This window comes from Budorcas taxicolor, chromosome 16 (genome assembly GCF_023091745.1).
Source record: "Budorcas taxicolor isolate Tak-1 chromosome 16, Takin1.1, whole genome shotgun sequence".
NCBI lineage: Eukaryota > Metazoa > Chordata > Mammalia > Artiodactyla > Bovidae > Budorcas > Budorcas taxicolor.
This window is the reverse complement of record NC_068925.1, coordinates 61,957,113-61,974,175: the sequence shown is the minus strand read 5'-3', so window position 1 is coordinate 61,974,175 and position 17,063 is coordinate 61,957,113. Positions and strand designations below refer to the sequence as shown.

General features: G+C 42.2%; 2 protein-coding genes across 3 annotated transcripts in view; one reads left to right on the top strand and one right to left on the bottom strand.

Moving 5' to 3' along the window:
* Nucleotides 1-3,371, bottom strand: part of TOR1AIP1 (torsin 1A interacting protein 1) — a 43,228-nt gene extending 39,857 nt beyond the window's left edge. For both annotated transcript variants that reach the window (XM_052653622.1, XM_052653623.1), the window contains exons 1-2: nt 2,682-3,371; nt 194-271 (exon numbers count right to left, since the gene is read on the bottom strand). In XM_052653622.1, the coding sequence (XP_052509582.1) occupies nt 194-271; nt 2,682-3,162 (559 nt within the window). In that variant the 5' untranslated portion in view covers nt 3,163-3,371. The remainder of the gene's footprint in view (nt 1-193; nt 272-2,681) is intronic.
* A 5,131-nt stretch (nt 3,372-8,502) lies between these two features.
* TOR1AIP2 (torsin 1A interacting protein 2) overlaps nt 8,503-17,063 on the top strand; it is a 35,379-nt gene continuing 26,818 nt past the window's right edge. The window contains exon 1 of the mRNA XM_052653816.1: nt 8,503-8,621. The gene's annotated coding sequence lies outside the window, so the exon portion shown is untranslated. The remainder of the gene's footprint in view (nt 8,622-17,063) is intronic.

Here is a 17,063-nt window from a genome sequence, read left to right as displayed (position 1 = left end):
GATTTTCCAGGCATGCTACTATTGCTTAATTCAATTTAACAACCTAAAAATAAGATTCACTGAAACTTTGAATGAGGTATGATTTGGCACCCCTGATCGACCCAATAATCCAATAACCCAATAATTATAGGCTATAATCAATACATTAAAAAAGCTGACAGGTTAGGAAAAAAACGAACTCAACTCCTCTTACCTGGAGTCTCTCGTGTTCTCCTGATAGCTTTCTTTGTGACCATTCGGCTTAAAACAGTTTGTGAAGGTGGTTCATCCTCTAAAGAACAGACATGACAATTATAAAATTCAGAATATGCAAAGTGAGTAGAGATTATGTATATTAACAGCAATATATAAACAGAAATGCAAGTAATTCATTGTTATGAAAACTTGGTCTCTCTGTGCACGGGTGCCACATCAAATCCCAGAGACAGAGTCGTGAGTGAAGCGGGAAAGGACAGCTTTACTGCTTTGCCAGGCAAAGGGAGACACCCCAGGATTCTGCCTCGAAAAACTGTGTCCCATCCCCAGAGGACTTCATGAGTGTTTTTATAAGTGGGTCAAAGGTGGGGTGTCTGACAAGATAAGGGTGTGAGCAGGGTTTGCACTCCCTTACTCTCATCTCAGGTGGTCAGTCTCCTAATCCTGATGATTAATCTGGGCCTTTTAATCTTGCATCAGGTGAGTTCTTGGTTGTTCTTCCCTTGATTAGCAACTGTTGGAACCTGCCCTTTGGAACTCAGAGAAGGTCATAATGGCTAGCGTACTGCCTCCAAACAATGGCGAGACTCACAGGGGCCCACTCAGTTTCAATCTCTTCAGAAATGTGTAATTAAGGGGTTCCCTGGTGACTCAGTGGTAAAGAATCTGCCTGCCAATGCAGAAGACTTGGGTTTGACCCCTGGGTAGGGAAGATCCTCTAGAGAAGGAAATAGCAACCCATTCCAGTATTCTTGCCTGGGAAATCCCATGGACAAAAGAGCCTAGTGGGTTACAGTCCATAGGGTGGCAAAGAGAGTCAGACACGACTTAGGGGACGCTAAACAACAAAAAATTAGGTTTACCCAAACTTGGGAATTGAACTAGTAGTAGTTCTTACTACCGAAGAGTAGTAATTCTTACTACTCTTTAGGACAACATAAAAATAAACTACTCACCAATGATGCTTTACAAAATAAATATAGAAATATTACTCTAGAAAATTTAAAAGATGGGCTAAAGAGGAAGAATGAAAAACGTGTAGATTCTCACAGATTTACTAAAAACAGAAGTAAATCCTTTGTGTGTTAAAAAAAAAAAAAACTAGCTTATACAATTGCATAGGCCTGTGTTGAAGTCATACAACTTAGCATATTTCCTTTGCCTTCCAAAGCATTCTTCTAGCTACTGGAGATACAGAAAGAACATAAACACTGACGTATAACATGGTCCCTCAAATGTATATGTAGGATCTGTGTATATATGTAGGATCTTTGTCTTCAGAAGTTTATAATCTTAAAAGAGATAAAACATATATAGGGGTTACAAGGTCTTGAATTGCTACTCCCAACAGTAACTCACATATCTTTAACATAATTTCCAAAATCATCAACACTTCTACTGTGTCAGCACTTCAGGCATCAGCAGGCAATGTGCAGTCTATTTCTCAGCTCTAAACTGAGAAAATCCACCTCCTCTTCATCATATCCACCAATGGTCTATCACCAACTATGTAATCCCATTATGATTCAAACCCCTTGGTTTTACCTCACAGGTGCGCTACCTGGAGCCAACATGAAACTCCATCTGTGACTCAGTGTTAGATGGGGTAGGGGCAGTGTGGGACAGGATGCATTACCGGCGATGATTCATTCATCTGTGACTTTACAATCACTTTGTCAGTAACCCTGTGGCCCATTTAGATGAAAACTAATGAAAGTCTTGCTTTGTCACGCTACTGCTTAACTCTGAGGTTACACTGACGGTCCCCAACATCCGAATTTCTGGCAGAGACCACCACACTGGAGAAAGAGTGATCAGTTCAAGTTTATCACACACTGGGAAGCTTCAGGTTCAGGATGACTGCCTTGACCCCGTTTCAGTGTAAACCATGTGGGTGGGATCTCAAATCAATTCATCAACTATGCTAGTCCTCAAAACGGCCACTCACGAAATTCCCCTTCCTTTCTCCCCTCCTGGATAGTGACGGGGAAAGACTGGAAGGTTAGATGAGGACCAAATCTCATTGAAGGATTTCTGGCCTCGGAGTTAAAGGAGGAAATGGAAGTGGCTTTGGCAGAAACATCCGCAGGGTAGAGAGAACCGATATGAAACCGACGTGAAACTGAACTCTGAGTGATTCAGTGTCCTGCCTTCTGCCTAACTCGCCGCCCCGAAGTGCAGGCCTGCAGAAAACGGGCAGTCCTGACACCTCTGAATTGATGCCCAAGGAAGCACGCGGCTCCTCGACTCTGCTCAGGTCACTACGCACGACCGCCTTTCCTTCCGGCGCCCCCGCCCTGCCACTTTCCCGCCAGCCGACGGGGCGGCCCGGGGGTGGGGGCTCACGTCCAAACCGGAGAAGCTCAGAGGGGACGAGCTCAAGGCAGGCACACGCCCGCCCAGGACGCGCACACCCTTCGCGCGTACCCGCCCACGGCACTCCCTCCCTGACTCGCGGCTGACACTGTTACCTCCGACTGTCTCACCTTCGGATGAATGGGAGTCCCGTAATCCTCTTCTGGTCGTAACCGGAGAGGGTCGTATCGGAGGCGGCGGCGAGTGCAGCTGCTCCTGGAGGCGAGTAGCTCTCCGCGTCTGCATCTCCTCGGCTTCGTGGAGTCGGGGTTGCCTTCGCTGCCGAGACCGAAGGTAATAGGCGCTTTCTCTCACTTCCTCTTTCGCCGAATCGGGCCGGAACCCTTCTAGCGGAATCTGTCTTCCCACCCGGGCCTTTTCTTTGGCCGCCCGGGGCTCGAAGTCGCCGTACACTTCGGGCGGCTCTTCTGAGAACCTCACTTCCCGCCGGCCGTGGCGCGACGGCGTAGGAGTTCCGTACGCAGGCACGTCACTGCTGCCGCCATTTTGAGGGGCGAGCCGGGGCCTTCCCTCCCGTAGCGGAGCCCTGGGCGTGACGTACAGCGCCCATCCTTCCTTCTCCGGCTCCGCCCGCCGCCCCTCGCCTGCCATAGTTGTTGACGTAGCTTGAGTCGCTCGCGACGGTGTTTTGCGGTGCCCTGAAGAGTCTCCTGTCGTTGGTGGCGATCGTTTTTCGGGGTGTAGGGAGGTGGTGTCGGCGGTCAGGGAGGCAGTTGAGCGTCGCCGGGGCTGCCGCCTGCGTCGTCGCTGCTGTGCTGCAAACAGGCCCCTGGGCCCATGGTGTGCTCCGAGGGCTGTGGGAGAGGCAGTGCCTGTGCTGGGTCAGCTGCCGCGCGGGTCACTCCCGCCTCCTGGCTGAAGGCACCAAAGAGGAGGAGAAGAGCGAGGAGGCGTCGCTGTCCTCGGCCTTCGGGGAGGGAGGGAGGGAAGACGGAGAAGGGACAAGTGGCTGGGCAAATTGCCGGTCCTCAGTCCAGCTGCTCCTGGCAACTGTTGCCTGCTCGCAAGAGGCGCCCGGCCGGGCCCCCAGCACAGAGTCGCTGGGAAAGGCGGAGTGAAACGCGGGTGGAGGAGAAGTCTCGGTCCTCAGCCCCAGGCTGTTGCGCAGTTTTCCCGCAGCCTTTTTGATCGACTCTTGCCTTCGCCGTACCTTTCCAAGTGTCCCTTTGCAGGGCTGATAAGACATATTCGCAGGTGTCATCTTTCCCTGGAGAAAATTTTAGTTTGAAGTTCCTTGGGAAAGCAGTTTACCAGTTTTAGGTTTTAAAAGTCACTTGTCGAGTACAAAATCGGATCTACAGGCTTACTTGGGTGGATTTCCATTTACAAAATGTACGCAGCAAACAGTATTACTCCTGATTTCGTATAAAGGCTCTACTTCAGCAACACTGTTCAGAGACATTGTTAGTGCTGTGCTATGGGCAGTGAGAAGTGAACAAATACTTTGATTAAAGACAGCACTGTAATTTTCAGTTGTGATCCATTATTTTCACTTTGCTTCTGAGCATGACTTGATATGCTGCGTGTGATACAGGGTTTTTTCTGCGTTTAGTTACTGAATAAGAAAACATGACAAAGCCATTTGTTTCACTTCTGTGTACCGTATTTGCAGATGTGGAAAATCTGCAAATATCAAAACTTAGACACACTGAGGGAATGTTATTGAAAAATCGGTTAATCTTGCCTTCACATACACACCCCCTTCTCGCACGATTTTCCATAATTGATTTTAGTGACAAGATGTTAAAATTTGCAATTTGGATAGAGTGAATGGGCCTGAAAATTTTGAAGTGAAGTGTAAGTCGCTCAGTCATGTCTGATTCTTTGGGACCCCATGGTGTACCGTCCCTGGAATTCTCCAGGCCAGAATACTAGAGTTAATCTTTACCTTCTCCAGGGGATCTTCCCAACCCAGGGATCGAACCCAGGTCTCCCGCATTGCAGGCATATTCTTTACCAGCTGAGCCACAAAGGTGTGTACTCTTTCATGTATTTAAAATCACTTTAGAATGTTTTTGAGCAACTCATTGTCCAAACTGGGGGCACATATTTTATTTTAATGAAATCTTAACGATGTCTTGTGTTTTCACTAATAGGCCATAAATTTGGCCACAGACACAAGTAATTACATGCTTTAGAATCACCTAGGTTTTTGCTTGATGGAAGCTCTCGTTTAGTTTAGTTTTTTTTTTTTTAATTATATACAATACAGCCAAAGAAACTGAAGGAATAGCAACATGAGAGATGCTACTTTTTAAAGAATCTTTTATCTTAGGGAAAATTAAAAGCATGTTCTCCCTTGTCAGCCTGAGTTAGTATATTTGAAAAATTTGTGGAACATTTCTCTGACAAAATGCTGAGAAGTGTTGATACTTGGTTAATATCTGGCTTTTACTTGTTTTAACTAATGCTTTATAAGGTACCTATTATATTACTCTATTAATATGTAACAGGAAAAGTACTGTAATAGATGAAAAGGTATAATAGATTCAAGGATATAATAAAGGAATGAGATAAAAGGATATAAAACTTTATACAAGTAGTATTAATAAAGTTCATATTATAGTGGTAATATTAATACATATATTAAGCTCTTTAACCAAGGACAGTTAACTATATAGAAACTTGGATACAGATTGTAAAACAGGTTTGGGGGGCTGTATTAAAAAAAGACAGGAGATTCACTACATAAGTACATATATTGCTGCTGCTAATTTGCTTCAGTCCTGTCCAAGACTGCAGGCCCACAGACTAGTCCACCAGCTCCTCTGTCCATGGGATTCTCCAGGCAAGAATACTGCAGTGGCTTGCCATGCCCTCCTCCGGGGATCTTCCCGACCCAGGGATGAAGCTGCATGTCTATGTCTCCTGCCTTGGCAGGCAGGTTCTTTACCACTAGCACCACCTGTGTCATCTTGTAATTAAAAATGCTTGAAGAACTTAGGAATGGTTTTCAAAATCATGAGAAGCTTGACGCAAAATCAGAGGAATAGTAACTTTAGCATTAAAACATATTTTTTTAGGGTTTTCCCTCTTGTCTAGATAATAAGGGTACATAATCCTAGCTCTGCCATACGTGCCTCCCACACTTAGCAACCTGACAAATACCAACTTTCATTACCAACTGTGAGGTAAAGCTAAACTCTTGTCGAACCAGATATTCTGCTGTAGATGTTTTCCAAACCCAAGGGTGGCACAAAAGAGGTGACATTATAGAGGCGGTAGACTCCGCTAATATCATAAGGGAACTGCTGGATGCTAATACCAAGAGGAAGCATGAGCTCTGAATGTTAAACAGTTATTGTGGGAGTTTGAGATCTATGAAGGAATTCAGTGAATCGACAGAGAACAAGAGAAGAAATGATTCAAACAAAGAATAGACTCATTAATTCATGTATTTATTAAACATGTGTTCAAACAATAGATGCTTAATAAATATATGAATTCAATTAAGAGTATTCTTTATCCTGAGGGAATTTGCCATATATTAGTGAAGACATATATACAAAATTATAATTGGCATTAATTTAAATACCTAACTATTAGGCCTCAGTCTAGAAATCTAATGTTCTTGACCCTGGATTTCTAAGTAAAGCAGCTATTTTACTAAGATAATTTTTGTACATGAGTTTTTTGTTTGCTGTTCCGTGCCTAAGTCATGTCTGACTCTTTGCAACCCCATGGACTCCAGCAGCCAGGCTCCTCTGTCCTCCACTATCTCCTGGAGTTTTTTGTTCAGGGTAAGCAGAAATCCTGTTATGTAGTGAGAAAGCATTTATCAATTCATTGTACATAGTGTTCACAGTTTTGGTCAGAAAAATAACTTTGGGGTTATATCTTAGTAGAAAAGGGTTAACAGTGTTATTTTTAATAAGATTAAAATATTAAATAAGAGGAAGTAAAGCCATGAAATTAAAAGACGTTTACTCCTTGGAAGAAAAGTTATGACCAACCTAGATAGCATATTCAAAAGCAGAGACATTACTTTGCCAACAAAGGTCCGTCTAGTCAAGGCTATGGTTTTTCCAGTGGTCATGTATGGTAAGAGAGTTGGACTGTGAAGAAAGCTGAGCGCCAAAGAATTGATGCTTTTGAACTGTGGTGTTGGAGGACTCCTGAGAGTCCCTTGGACTGCAAGGAGATCCAACCAGTCCATTCTAAAGATCAGCCCTGGGTGTTCTTTGGAAGGAATGATGCTAAAGCTGAAACTCCAGTACTTTGGCCACCTCATGCGATGAGTTGACTCATTGGAAGACTCTGATGCTGGGAGGGATTGGGGGCAGGAGGAGAAGGGGACGACAGAGGATGAGATGGCTGGATGGCGTCACGGACTCGATGGACGTGAGTCTGAGTGAACTCCAGGAGTTGGTGATGGACACAGAGGCCTGGCGTGCTGCGATTCATGGGGTCGCAGAGAGTCAGACACGACTGAGCAACTGAACTGAACTGAACTGAAAGACATAGTAGCCAGCTGCATTTATTTCCCATTCTCACAAGTGATAGAAAAAATATTTTGAAGACAATATAAATGAAAATGTCTTGCTGGAGATGAAGTGACAACAATAAATGGCCTTCCACTTATTCTTTGTTGAATTCGAAATTGCAATTAAACATCTAAAAATGTTCCCAAATCCTGCAACCTCTGCCAAAAAACGATGGTTGAAGACACCAAAAAAATGTTAATGAAGAATCATTAACCCAATAAAATTTTGAGCTTGTGCTATGTACTGCTGCTGCTACTGCTGCTAAGTCACTTCAGTCTTGTCCGACTCTGCGTGATCCCATAGAGGCAGCCCACCAGGCTCCCCCATCCCTGGGATTCTCCAGGCAAGAACACTGGAGTGGGTTGCCATTTCCTTCTCCAGTGCATGAAAGTGAAAAGTGAAAGGGAAGTCGCTCAGTCGCCTCTGACTCTTTGTGACCCCATGGACTGCAGCCCACCAGGCTCCTCCGTCCATGGGATTTTCCAGGCAAGAGTACTGGAGTGGGGTGCCATCGCCTTCTCTGGTGCTATGTACTAGGTAAACCCTATTCTAGGTGCTGGGGATATAGCAGATAAGAATAGACCAAAGACAACCCTCTCTTCCTTCTAGGGTTTTATATTCTATGGGAATCAGATAAAAATCAATGTAAGTAAAATAGTACGTTGGTCAGGAGTTTTATAGGAAAAAATTAGGAAAGGGGAGTGAGATTTATGTGAGCAGATTTCTTCTCTGTTGTCTAGAATTGGCCCAGTTCAGGAACAGGACTTTTAGACTGACTTGACAAGTTGCCCTTAACCAATTATGTGTTTTTGGGTAAACTGCTTTCCATCTTTCAATTTTCATTTTTATAAAATTAATAGATCAAGAAAACATCTTTTATCCATTTAGCCGACACTTTTGTTCATTATCTCATTTACTCACAACCACCTTATGAGGTATGTAGCGTTGTCCGCATTTAACATGGGGACCGGCACCTCATAAAGCTGGCAGTCGGTTTCCAAATCAAGCTTGACTGGTGCTTGCCATTATCATTGGCTAGTGCCGCTCACTGCGTTGGTTCCATTGGTTCCTCAAGCCTGTGAGCTTTAGGTTTTTTAAGGGCTCGGTTCAGTTCAGTTCCGTCGTTCAGTCGTGTCCGACTCTGCGACCCCAGGGGCTGCGCCAGGCTTCTCTGGCCATTCACCAATTCCAGGGCCCTCCAACATGTTGCAGAGATGTCTGCCTTCGGGTCAGAGAGCAGCGCGACTGCGAGAACGCTGGGAGCCTTTGCGGTTCTGTCCCTGCTCTCCCCACGCCTCCAGCCTCCCGCCCCGCCGCCGGCTGCTGGGGGAGTGGAGCCGGGGGTGACGCCTGGGGGAGGAGGGGGAGGAGCCGGCGCCTACCAGTCCCAGCATTCCGCGGGCGCCTACCCTCCCCGCGGAGGTCTCCATCACGTGGGCAGGGACGGGGCGACGTTCAGTTCGGCGGCGTCCGAGGGGTGCAGCCCCGCGTCGTGAAGCAGAAAGAACGCTCGAAGGGGGCTCTCCTGACGTTGACAGTCGACGGTTTAAAACCTCGCTAGACATTGTAAGTAAAATGTGTGTACAACTTTTCCATGTTTTAATCTTTGATCTGATACCTTCTTTTTAAATATCTTTCAGAAAAGATCCCTCCCCACCCCCACCTCCTTACCGCAAAAACCTTAAACGGAGCAGGTTGGAGGTATATTTTTGTTCTGGAGTGAAAAAGAGAGAAACAGAACCGCGTAAACATTAAACACAGGAAGGTGAGAATAAATCTTTGGTTTGGACCTTGAGAAGCAGAATTCCTCTAAGGTTCAAATGTAAACGGGAAATCTACCAGTGCAGGTGTTGATTACTCCCTTACCTCCGTGTTTGACTGGATTCCATCATTCGTCGTCTTAATCCTTGTAAGATAGTGCCCCCGCCGCCCCTCACTCCCCAACCCCTGCCTTTTAGCCTTAATGGTGCTAAAAAGAGCAAAGTTTAAAGTTTTAATGAGACCCTGCAATTACCAGTTCATTACATATTATATATGTATTCCCAATTGTATTTCATACCGTGAGAAAGTTTATCCCCTTTTCCTTCCTCCAAAAAAAATGTACTGCCTACTTAATCAGTAGTGCTTAATTGAAAGATTTTATACACAAGATACAAAAATCAGTTATCTTAATCTGATTCAATACACTGTTTCTATTTCAATTTTTACCTCTCAAAGTTCTAAAACGTTTTACTTTAGATCTCTATAAGAGATTGCTTCCTTGTGTCTGTTTGTTAAGAGTTAGGGCTGTGACTGTTCTCCATATCTATCAGTTCAGTTTTGTTTTTCAAGCACAGGATTAGTATGTAACTGGCCAGTGGAAAATAATTTTAAAAGGAACTTAATGGTAGAGGAACTGAAAATGTTCCTGGAAGCCTTTATGTGGATTAGAATAGTTTGGAAAACTGGCTTTTGCTTTGAAAACTTTGAAAACCTCTCCTCAGCAATATTTTTTATGCTGAATGCAGAGTCCAGAACTTGATTACCAGTTTTGCTTCTGGTTTATCACGTAACCATAAGTGACTCATTTAAGCAGTATTTCACTTGTTTTTTTTTTTAACTTATGTAGAGATAATACTAGCCTGAGAGCGTCTGTAATTCACACATAAAATAACAAGAAATTATCTATTGGGTTATTGGGTATTTTAATAATGTATAGTGTCTTGTATGTAATCTATCTTTGCCATGGAAGTCGTTTTGAAAACTGAAGGAGAATCCGCATTCCTCTGCAGTGCAACTTGAATTTCCTGAAGGAAAGTTTGCTCAGAGAAGCTTGGTATGCTTTATGCTGTTTCTCATTTTGCATTTAGAAATTTAATTGTGTTAAAATTTCATTGCTAGTCAATATTTTATGACTGTTGTGCCCAGCAAGAGGTAATTCAGTGCACTGATTATACTTTATCGTAGGTTTTGGACAGCAAATTAAGCACTTGTGAGTAAAGAAAGATGGCTCCCACATTGGTTATGAGCATAGACCTTGGAGTCACAGCTGAATTTAAATTCCTGTCCTGTCACTTTGTAACTTGGGCAGGTTACTTTATCACTCTGACCCCATGAAAGCAGAGATTTAGAGTTGTTTGGAACATTAAATGGGATAGTTTAAGGACCTAAGTGGAAACAGTTATTGCCAATTGGGCTAATTTTCTCTTTACTAATATTAAAATAAGTGGCATATGGTTCTGATAATCAGAGTGGAGGAAAATTTACCTGTAATTCCACTACCTCAACAAATCAAAAATTTTAAATGTTTATGCACTCTTCTTTAGCCTCTGTTCATGGATATACATAGTGTAAATGACATTTTTGCAAACAGGCAAGTTTAAGACATTAGTTTGTAAACTTCTGAAGGTTTTGTCTTAATTATATAAATAGAGCTTTCTGGTTCTGCCTCTCTGATCTACTGGTGATGAAAGAGCAGAACTTTCCTTTAGCACAGTTTCCACTTGTTTTCCTCAGTCCGTTAGACTAATAATAAACACTTTTTGACACTTATTTTATGGTAAGGACTGCACATTATCTCTTTAACACTCATAATGCTTCTTTCATGTAGGTAGTGCTATTCTATTTTGTGGTTATTAAAACCAGAGAAACAGGGAAGAGTTCACCAAGTCAGGTGCTGGAGCAGTCATTCAGGCCTTATGCAGTCTGACTTTAGGGGACTGTGCTGCCAGTCTTTCCTATTTAGAGATTCACTATATGGATGTCAAGTTGTATGTGTATGCAGGAGATGATCCTGGAGGCTGACTTACAACTTCTTTGTATAAAAACAACAAACAGTATTTGTACCTTACAACAGCCATAACCACCACATGTAAAAAAAAATGTTCAGGAAAACAGGAGTAGGGAGGTTTTTAGTGTTTTCACAGTTGAGGCATTCACCTATATTTTTAATAGCTGTGGCAGTAAAAAATATGATTTATACACCAGACAAGTTATTAAGACTAAATTTTCCCTTTTTTTATTAGAGATAAATACCATAAAGTAAATACAGGGTTTATAGTGAAAGAGAGCTACCTTTTCTTCACCAAAACAGTGTTTATAAGTGTTTTTTAAACTTTATAAGGAGCACCAGAATCATCTGGTGAGCCTCTTAACACAGATTCCTGTACACCCTCAAAGTTTCTGGTCTAATAAGTCTAGGGTGGGGCCTAAGAGTTTACATTTCTAATAAGTTCCCAGGTGATGTTAATGATTTCCAGCTAATGAGTTTAGTATGGAAACAGATATTAGTGGTGGTTGTCCAAATTGTTGGCCTGATAGTGAAACCTCAGTAGCGTTGAGCACCCAGCTCCTGTTTTAAAACACTCTCCTCTAATAAAAGGAACCAGGACTTTTTTTGCGGGGAGGGAAGCTCTTGAATCTAGGGCATGGGCAGGGAAAATATAAGAGGAGCCTGAAACGTTTTGTGGTGCTGGAAATAAAGGAGATGCTCGAAATGGTTTAGGAGCTCTTTGAAAAGACACAAGAGTGACTTGAAGGAGCTCCTCCTGATTGCCAAAGTTGGAACAACTTGAGTAATAGAATGCATAATGGTAGTACTGGATTTTAACTCATAGAATAAGTGGCCACAAGTCCATACTGACATAGCTGAGTACACAAACAGGATTCAGGAAGGGACAGTTCTTTCTTATAGAAGAATTCCAATAAATAAACATGGCAAGAAGGAAATAGAAAATCACTATTAGGCAAAACAGCAGCATAGTAATTACTGCAAATAAAATGTGCCTGTAATGCTGGTAGGTGAAAGTTTGAGGAAATACAGGATATTTGCGCAGTCTCAGAGTGTCTCCCCAAGATAATTATTAGTAACTTGACAGTGGAGATAACCAACTGACCAAGGTTAAAATCTCCACAGAAATAAGGCTTATGGATATCATGAACCCAGTGATGTGATGCACTTAGAAGCACATCATTTCTTTGGTATTATTCTTGCCCAAAATGCATAACCTCTTTATCTTTCTACTCATGCTGCTGCTGCTGCTAAGTCACTTCAGTTGTGTCCGACTCTGTGCAACCCCATAGACTGCAGCCCACCAGGCTCCCATCCCTGGGATCCTCCAGGCAAGAACACTGGGGTGGGTTCCCATTTCCTTCTCCGATGAATGAAAGTGAAAAGTGGAAGTGAAGTCGCGTGACCCCATGGACTGCAGCCTACCAGGCTCCTCGGTCCATGCGATTTTCCAGGCAAGAGTACTGGAGTGGAGTGCCAGTGCCTTCTTTTCTACTCATGGGAAAACATTATAAACACAAATTGAGGGACATTCTACAAAATAACCAACTGATATTTTTTATTTTTTATTTTTTTATTTTTATTTTTTATTTTATTTTTTATAAGTATCAAGGTTACAAAGACCGGGAAAAGTCACAAAAGATAATGACAGAAACTGTCACAGATTGGAGACTCAGGAGAATAAACAACTAAAGCAGTGAGTGATCCCAGATTGAACCATGGAACAGAAAAGGAACATTAGTGGAGAAACTGGCAAAATTCTAACAGTCTGTAGTTAATTGACTTGTACCATGTTAATGTCTTGGTTTTATAACATATAAAATTAGTTCAAAATAAGATGTTTAATAAAAATGTGCTGGCTTCATGTAGATACTAAAGGTGATTAGTGGAGTTGAACTGACACTGGGAATCAGTTGTGCTGCCCACTGTTGGAATCATAGCAAACTCTCTGAACCTTTGTGCGTTGCTTTTTGCCTCTACATAAGTCATCCTAAACCTGAGATACAAATCAGAGGAGTTGGGAGGGAGCAGAACGAAGGGTAAGAAGAAAAAGAAGACTTTCTGTACTCAGGAAAGGTATATATCTGAACTGCTCCAGGCCCTTGAAAAACAGTTCCCCAGGGAAGTAAGTGGAGTGCTTTTTGTTTTTAGTGTTTAGTACTTTCTCAACTTGCCTTTTAAAAATACGGGATAAGTACTACCTAGGGAAAACACTGGGAAATGACTTTAACTTGTGATAATAGTAATCCTAACTTATTATGACAGTGGATAATGGTACAGAGGAGTGGGCAAGACTTAGTTAGGTACTTAGTTTTCAACACAGACATGTGTGGTGTTGGTTGTTGTTGAGTTAGTCCAACTCTTTTGGGATTCCATGGACGAACCTGCCAGGCTCCTCTGTCCATGGAATTCTCCAGGCAAGAATACTGGAGTGGGTTGCCTTTTCCTTCTCTAGGGATGAAACCTGAGCCTCCCGCATTGGCAGGTGGATTCTTCATCACTGATCCACCAGGGAAACCGAAATTGCTGGTACAAATTCAGAAATACGTAACCTTAGTGCTACTAGGTCTCACTATTGAAAACTGCTAATTAACTTTAAAAGTTTGGCTCCTAGTGTTTTAAATTGAAACTGTAGGCAGAATTTGAACCATGGACTTGTGTCCACTAGGGCAAAGTAGATTGAAATGCACCGGTAAATGTCTAAACCAGTTGTTCCCCTTTGTGGAATGCCAGCAATGCACAAACACACCTGTTATGTTTGTCAGTTCTTTGCTTTTTTTTTTTTTTGACTGTACCTCTCGAGGCTTGTGGGATCTTAGTTCCCCAACCAGGGATTGAACCCTGGTCCTCGGCATTAAGAGCTCAGAATCTTAACCACTGGACCACCAGGGGAGTTCTCTTTGTGTCAATTCCTATGTGACTCAGGATAGTTTTTGTTCAGCTTATCTTCTTTCAAAGAGGGAATAGTGTGTGTGCCAAATAGTGCTGGAGTGTGCCTTCTCTCTGTGATCTCAGAACTTTGCCAAATTAAAAGTTAATTCCTCACAAAACAGACTGAAAACTTCTTTCAGGAGCATATATATTCCTAATATATTTTAAGCAAAGAATTATTTTAGATTATGTGAATTTAAAAAGGAGAGGAATTCTCTTTTTTTCATACTTTTAAATCTGTGTTGTGTGTGCTCAGTTGCTCAGTCATATTCGACTCTTTGGGACCCCTTGAACTGTAGCCCACCAGGCTCCTCTGTCCATGGAATTTTTCAGGCAAGAATACTGGAGTGGGTTGCATTTCTTCCTCCAAGGGATCTTCCCAGCCCAGGGATTGAGGCACCTCTTGCGTCTCCTGCATTGGCAGGCAGATTCTTTACCACTTTACCTGGGAAGCCTTACTTCTTAACTCTCAACGTCTAAATTTAGAACTGGTTAATGAAATAAGAAGCTTTTGAGATTTCACTTTATATGTGAGACTTATAGGGGAAGATACCCTGGAGAAGGAAATGGCAACCCACTCCACTATTCTTGCCAGTTAAGTCCATGGATAGAGGAGCCTCATGGGCTACAGCCCATGGAGTCACAAAGAGTCAGACACGACAGAGCACACACGCATGATACTTCTAGAGAAACTGTATCATACGAAAAATAGTTTTGATTATTGATTAACTTTAGAATAAAATATTCCACGGAAGAAAATATTTAAAATGGAAAGTCAAGAAAATTTAGAGCATTTGTATTTTTTCTGTGTCTGTCTTTTGGTTTTATGTATTATATGAGGACTTGGCTGAAATGATAAATTTGCCTGGAGAAGTCGCTCCAACTCTACTCAATCTGAAACATACTATGCAGCCTAAAAAGAATAAGGTGGTTTTTGTCTATCAAAGGCAGATTTGAACTAACTAACATGCATTCAGGAAATAGTGATTCTTGATATAGACTTGAGCTGCCATTTTTTAGTAGATGTAAATTTCAGTGGTTTAAATAGAACTGCATTTTCTATTTTGATGTTAAAGCACTGTTTTCTAAATTTTCCTCTAATAAAGCTGCAGAAAACATCTCACACAAAAATTTTGATTTAGGGAGTTCCCTGGTGGTCCAGTAGTTAGAACTGGGCATATTCACTGCCATGGCCCAGGTTCAGTTTCTGGTTGGGGAATTAAGCCTCACAGTGCAGTTAAAAAAAAAAAATTGATTTGTGTTTTTCTTTTGTAGAGTTGGTCTTCTGTATCTACAAGTCTCATGTCTGTGGATTCAACCAACCATGAATAGAAAATATTTGTGGAAAAAAATTTCAGAAAATTCCAAAAAGCAAAACTTGAACTTGCTGTGCTCTGGCAACTATTTACTTAGAATTTACTTTGTATAAGGTATCGTAAGTAATCTTGAGATGTGCATAAGTTATATGAAATTCTGTGCCATTTTATATAAGGGACTGGAGTGTTCATCCCTCCATGCATTTTGGTATCTCTGCATGATCCTGGATTGAATCCCCCACTTATATAGGATAACTGTATAGAGTTTATGTGGTAGAGAAGCCTTTTAAACTTTGTTTTTTGCTATTGTTGGCTGGAAGGTTCTTGAAAATAAAAACATTCTAACTTCTTCTGTGGGCCTTCCATAATTTTCTGTGATTTCTATAGGTAGTCTTTTTATATCCATCTAAAAGCCCTTAAAACCCACCCTGGTGGCTCAGACAGTAAAAGCATCTGCCTACAATGCAGGAGACCCAGGCTCGATCCCTGGGTAAGGAAGATCCCCTGGAGTAGGAAATGGCAACCCACTCCAGTACTCTTGCCTTGAAAATCCCATGGATGGAGGATCCTGGTAGGCTACATTCCATGGGGCCGCAAAGCTGAGCGACTTCACTTTCACTTTCAAAAGCCCTTATAAGACCTTTACCTAAAGCATTGGTTCTACTCTGGATTCCCTGGACATCTAGAAGTTCTGTAAGGTTTTTCTCTTTGTATTTATAGTATTTAGCATTGTGCCTAGAACATGTTGGTTTGTTCCCCAGCTACTTTCAGCATTTCTACAAGCCTAATGATGCACAGTGGTAAAGATGTGGGTTTGATCTCTGGGTCTGAAAGATCCCCTGGAGTAGGAAATGGCAATCCACTTCAGTATTCTTGCCTGGAGAATTCCATGGACAGAGAAGCCTGGTGGTCTCTAGTCCATGGGGGTCACAAAGGGTCACATGTGACTGTGCATGCATGCAAAAATGGTTATCATATATTCACCTCAAATCAACTACTTCTGACTTAAGCTAATGGTGTTGAGAAAGGAAACAAATCCAGAATGTCTCAGTGTTTCCAACTTTATGTTACAGATGCTTTGAATATTCTCTCTGATTTAAAGTATTGAAAATTTCTGAACCAGGGAACACTGGTTTTTCACTTGTTTTATTAGAAGTTCTGACTGGCAGAGTTACATGTCTAATTAATAAAATGAGAAAATGACATTATTACAAGAATGGTAGTTGTTCCGGCATTCTTCCAAAGTGAGATCTGAGAGGGGAGCCTAAGAATAAAAATAGCCTTTGATAGTGGAATGATTAGGAACCATTCCTGCTCAATGGTTCTGAACCATTTCAGGTTCCTTTGGGAATCAAAATGTGTGTACAGTTCACTTTTGAACAACACAGTTTGGATTGTGTGGGTCAACTTACATGCAGATTTTTTTCAACAATAAATAGTATGGTACTGCATAGTCTGTGGTGGTTTGAATCTTAGGATGTGGAGGAACCCTGCTTCCACTGCAGGGGGCGCATCCCTGGTGCAGAACTAAGATCCCTACTTGCCATGCTGTGTCGCCAGGAAAAAAAAAGGAATATTACTTCACAGATGGAGGATTACTGTTGAATGCTTGGCCAGGTGAGGCCAGTCAAGGTTCTTTGGGCTTCATCTTGCCTGGAAGGAGAGTGCTTCTTTTCTAATATGCACAAACGCACCGTATGAAAAAACAAAGTGCTGCACAGAGATGTGTGCCTTTATAGACTATGCCAAGATAAACTTTGCTTTCCATTAGGTAGCTAATGGAGAAATTAATTCCATTAATTAACATTAGGTAGGGTTTCCCAAGTAGTTCAGCTGGTAAAGAATCCACCTTCAATGCAGGAGACCCTGGTTCGATTCCTAGGTCAGGAGGATCCTTTGGAGACGGGATAGGCTACCCACTCCCAATATTCTTGGGCTTCACTGATTACTCAGACAATAAAGAATCCACCTGCAATGCAAGAGACCTGGCTT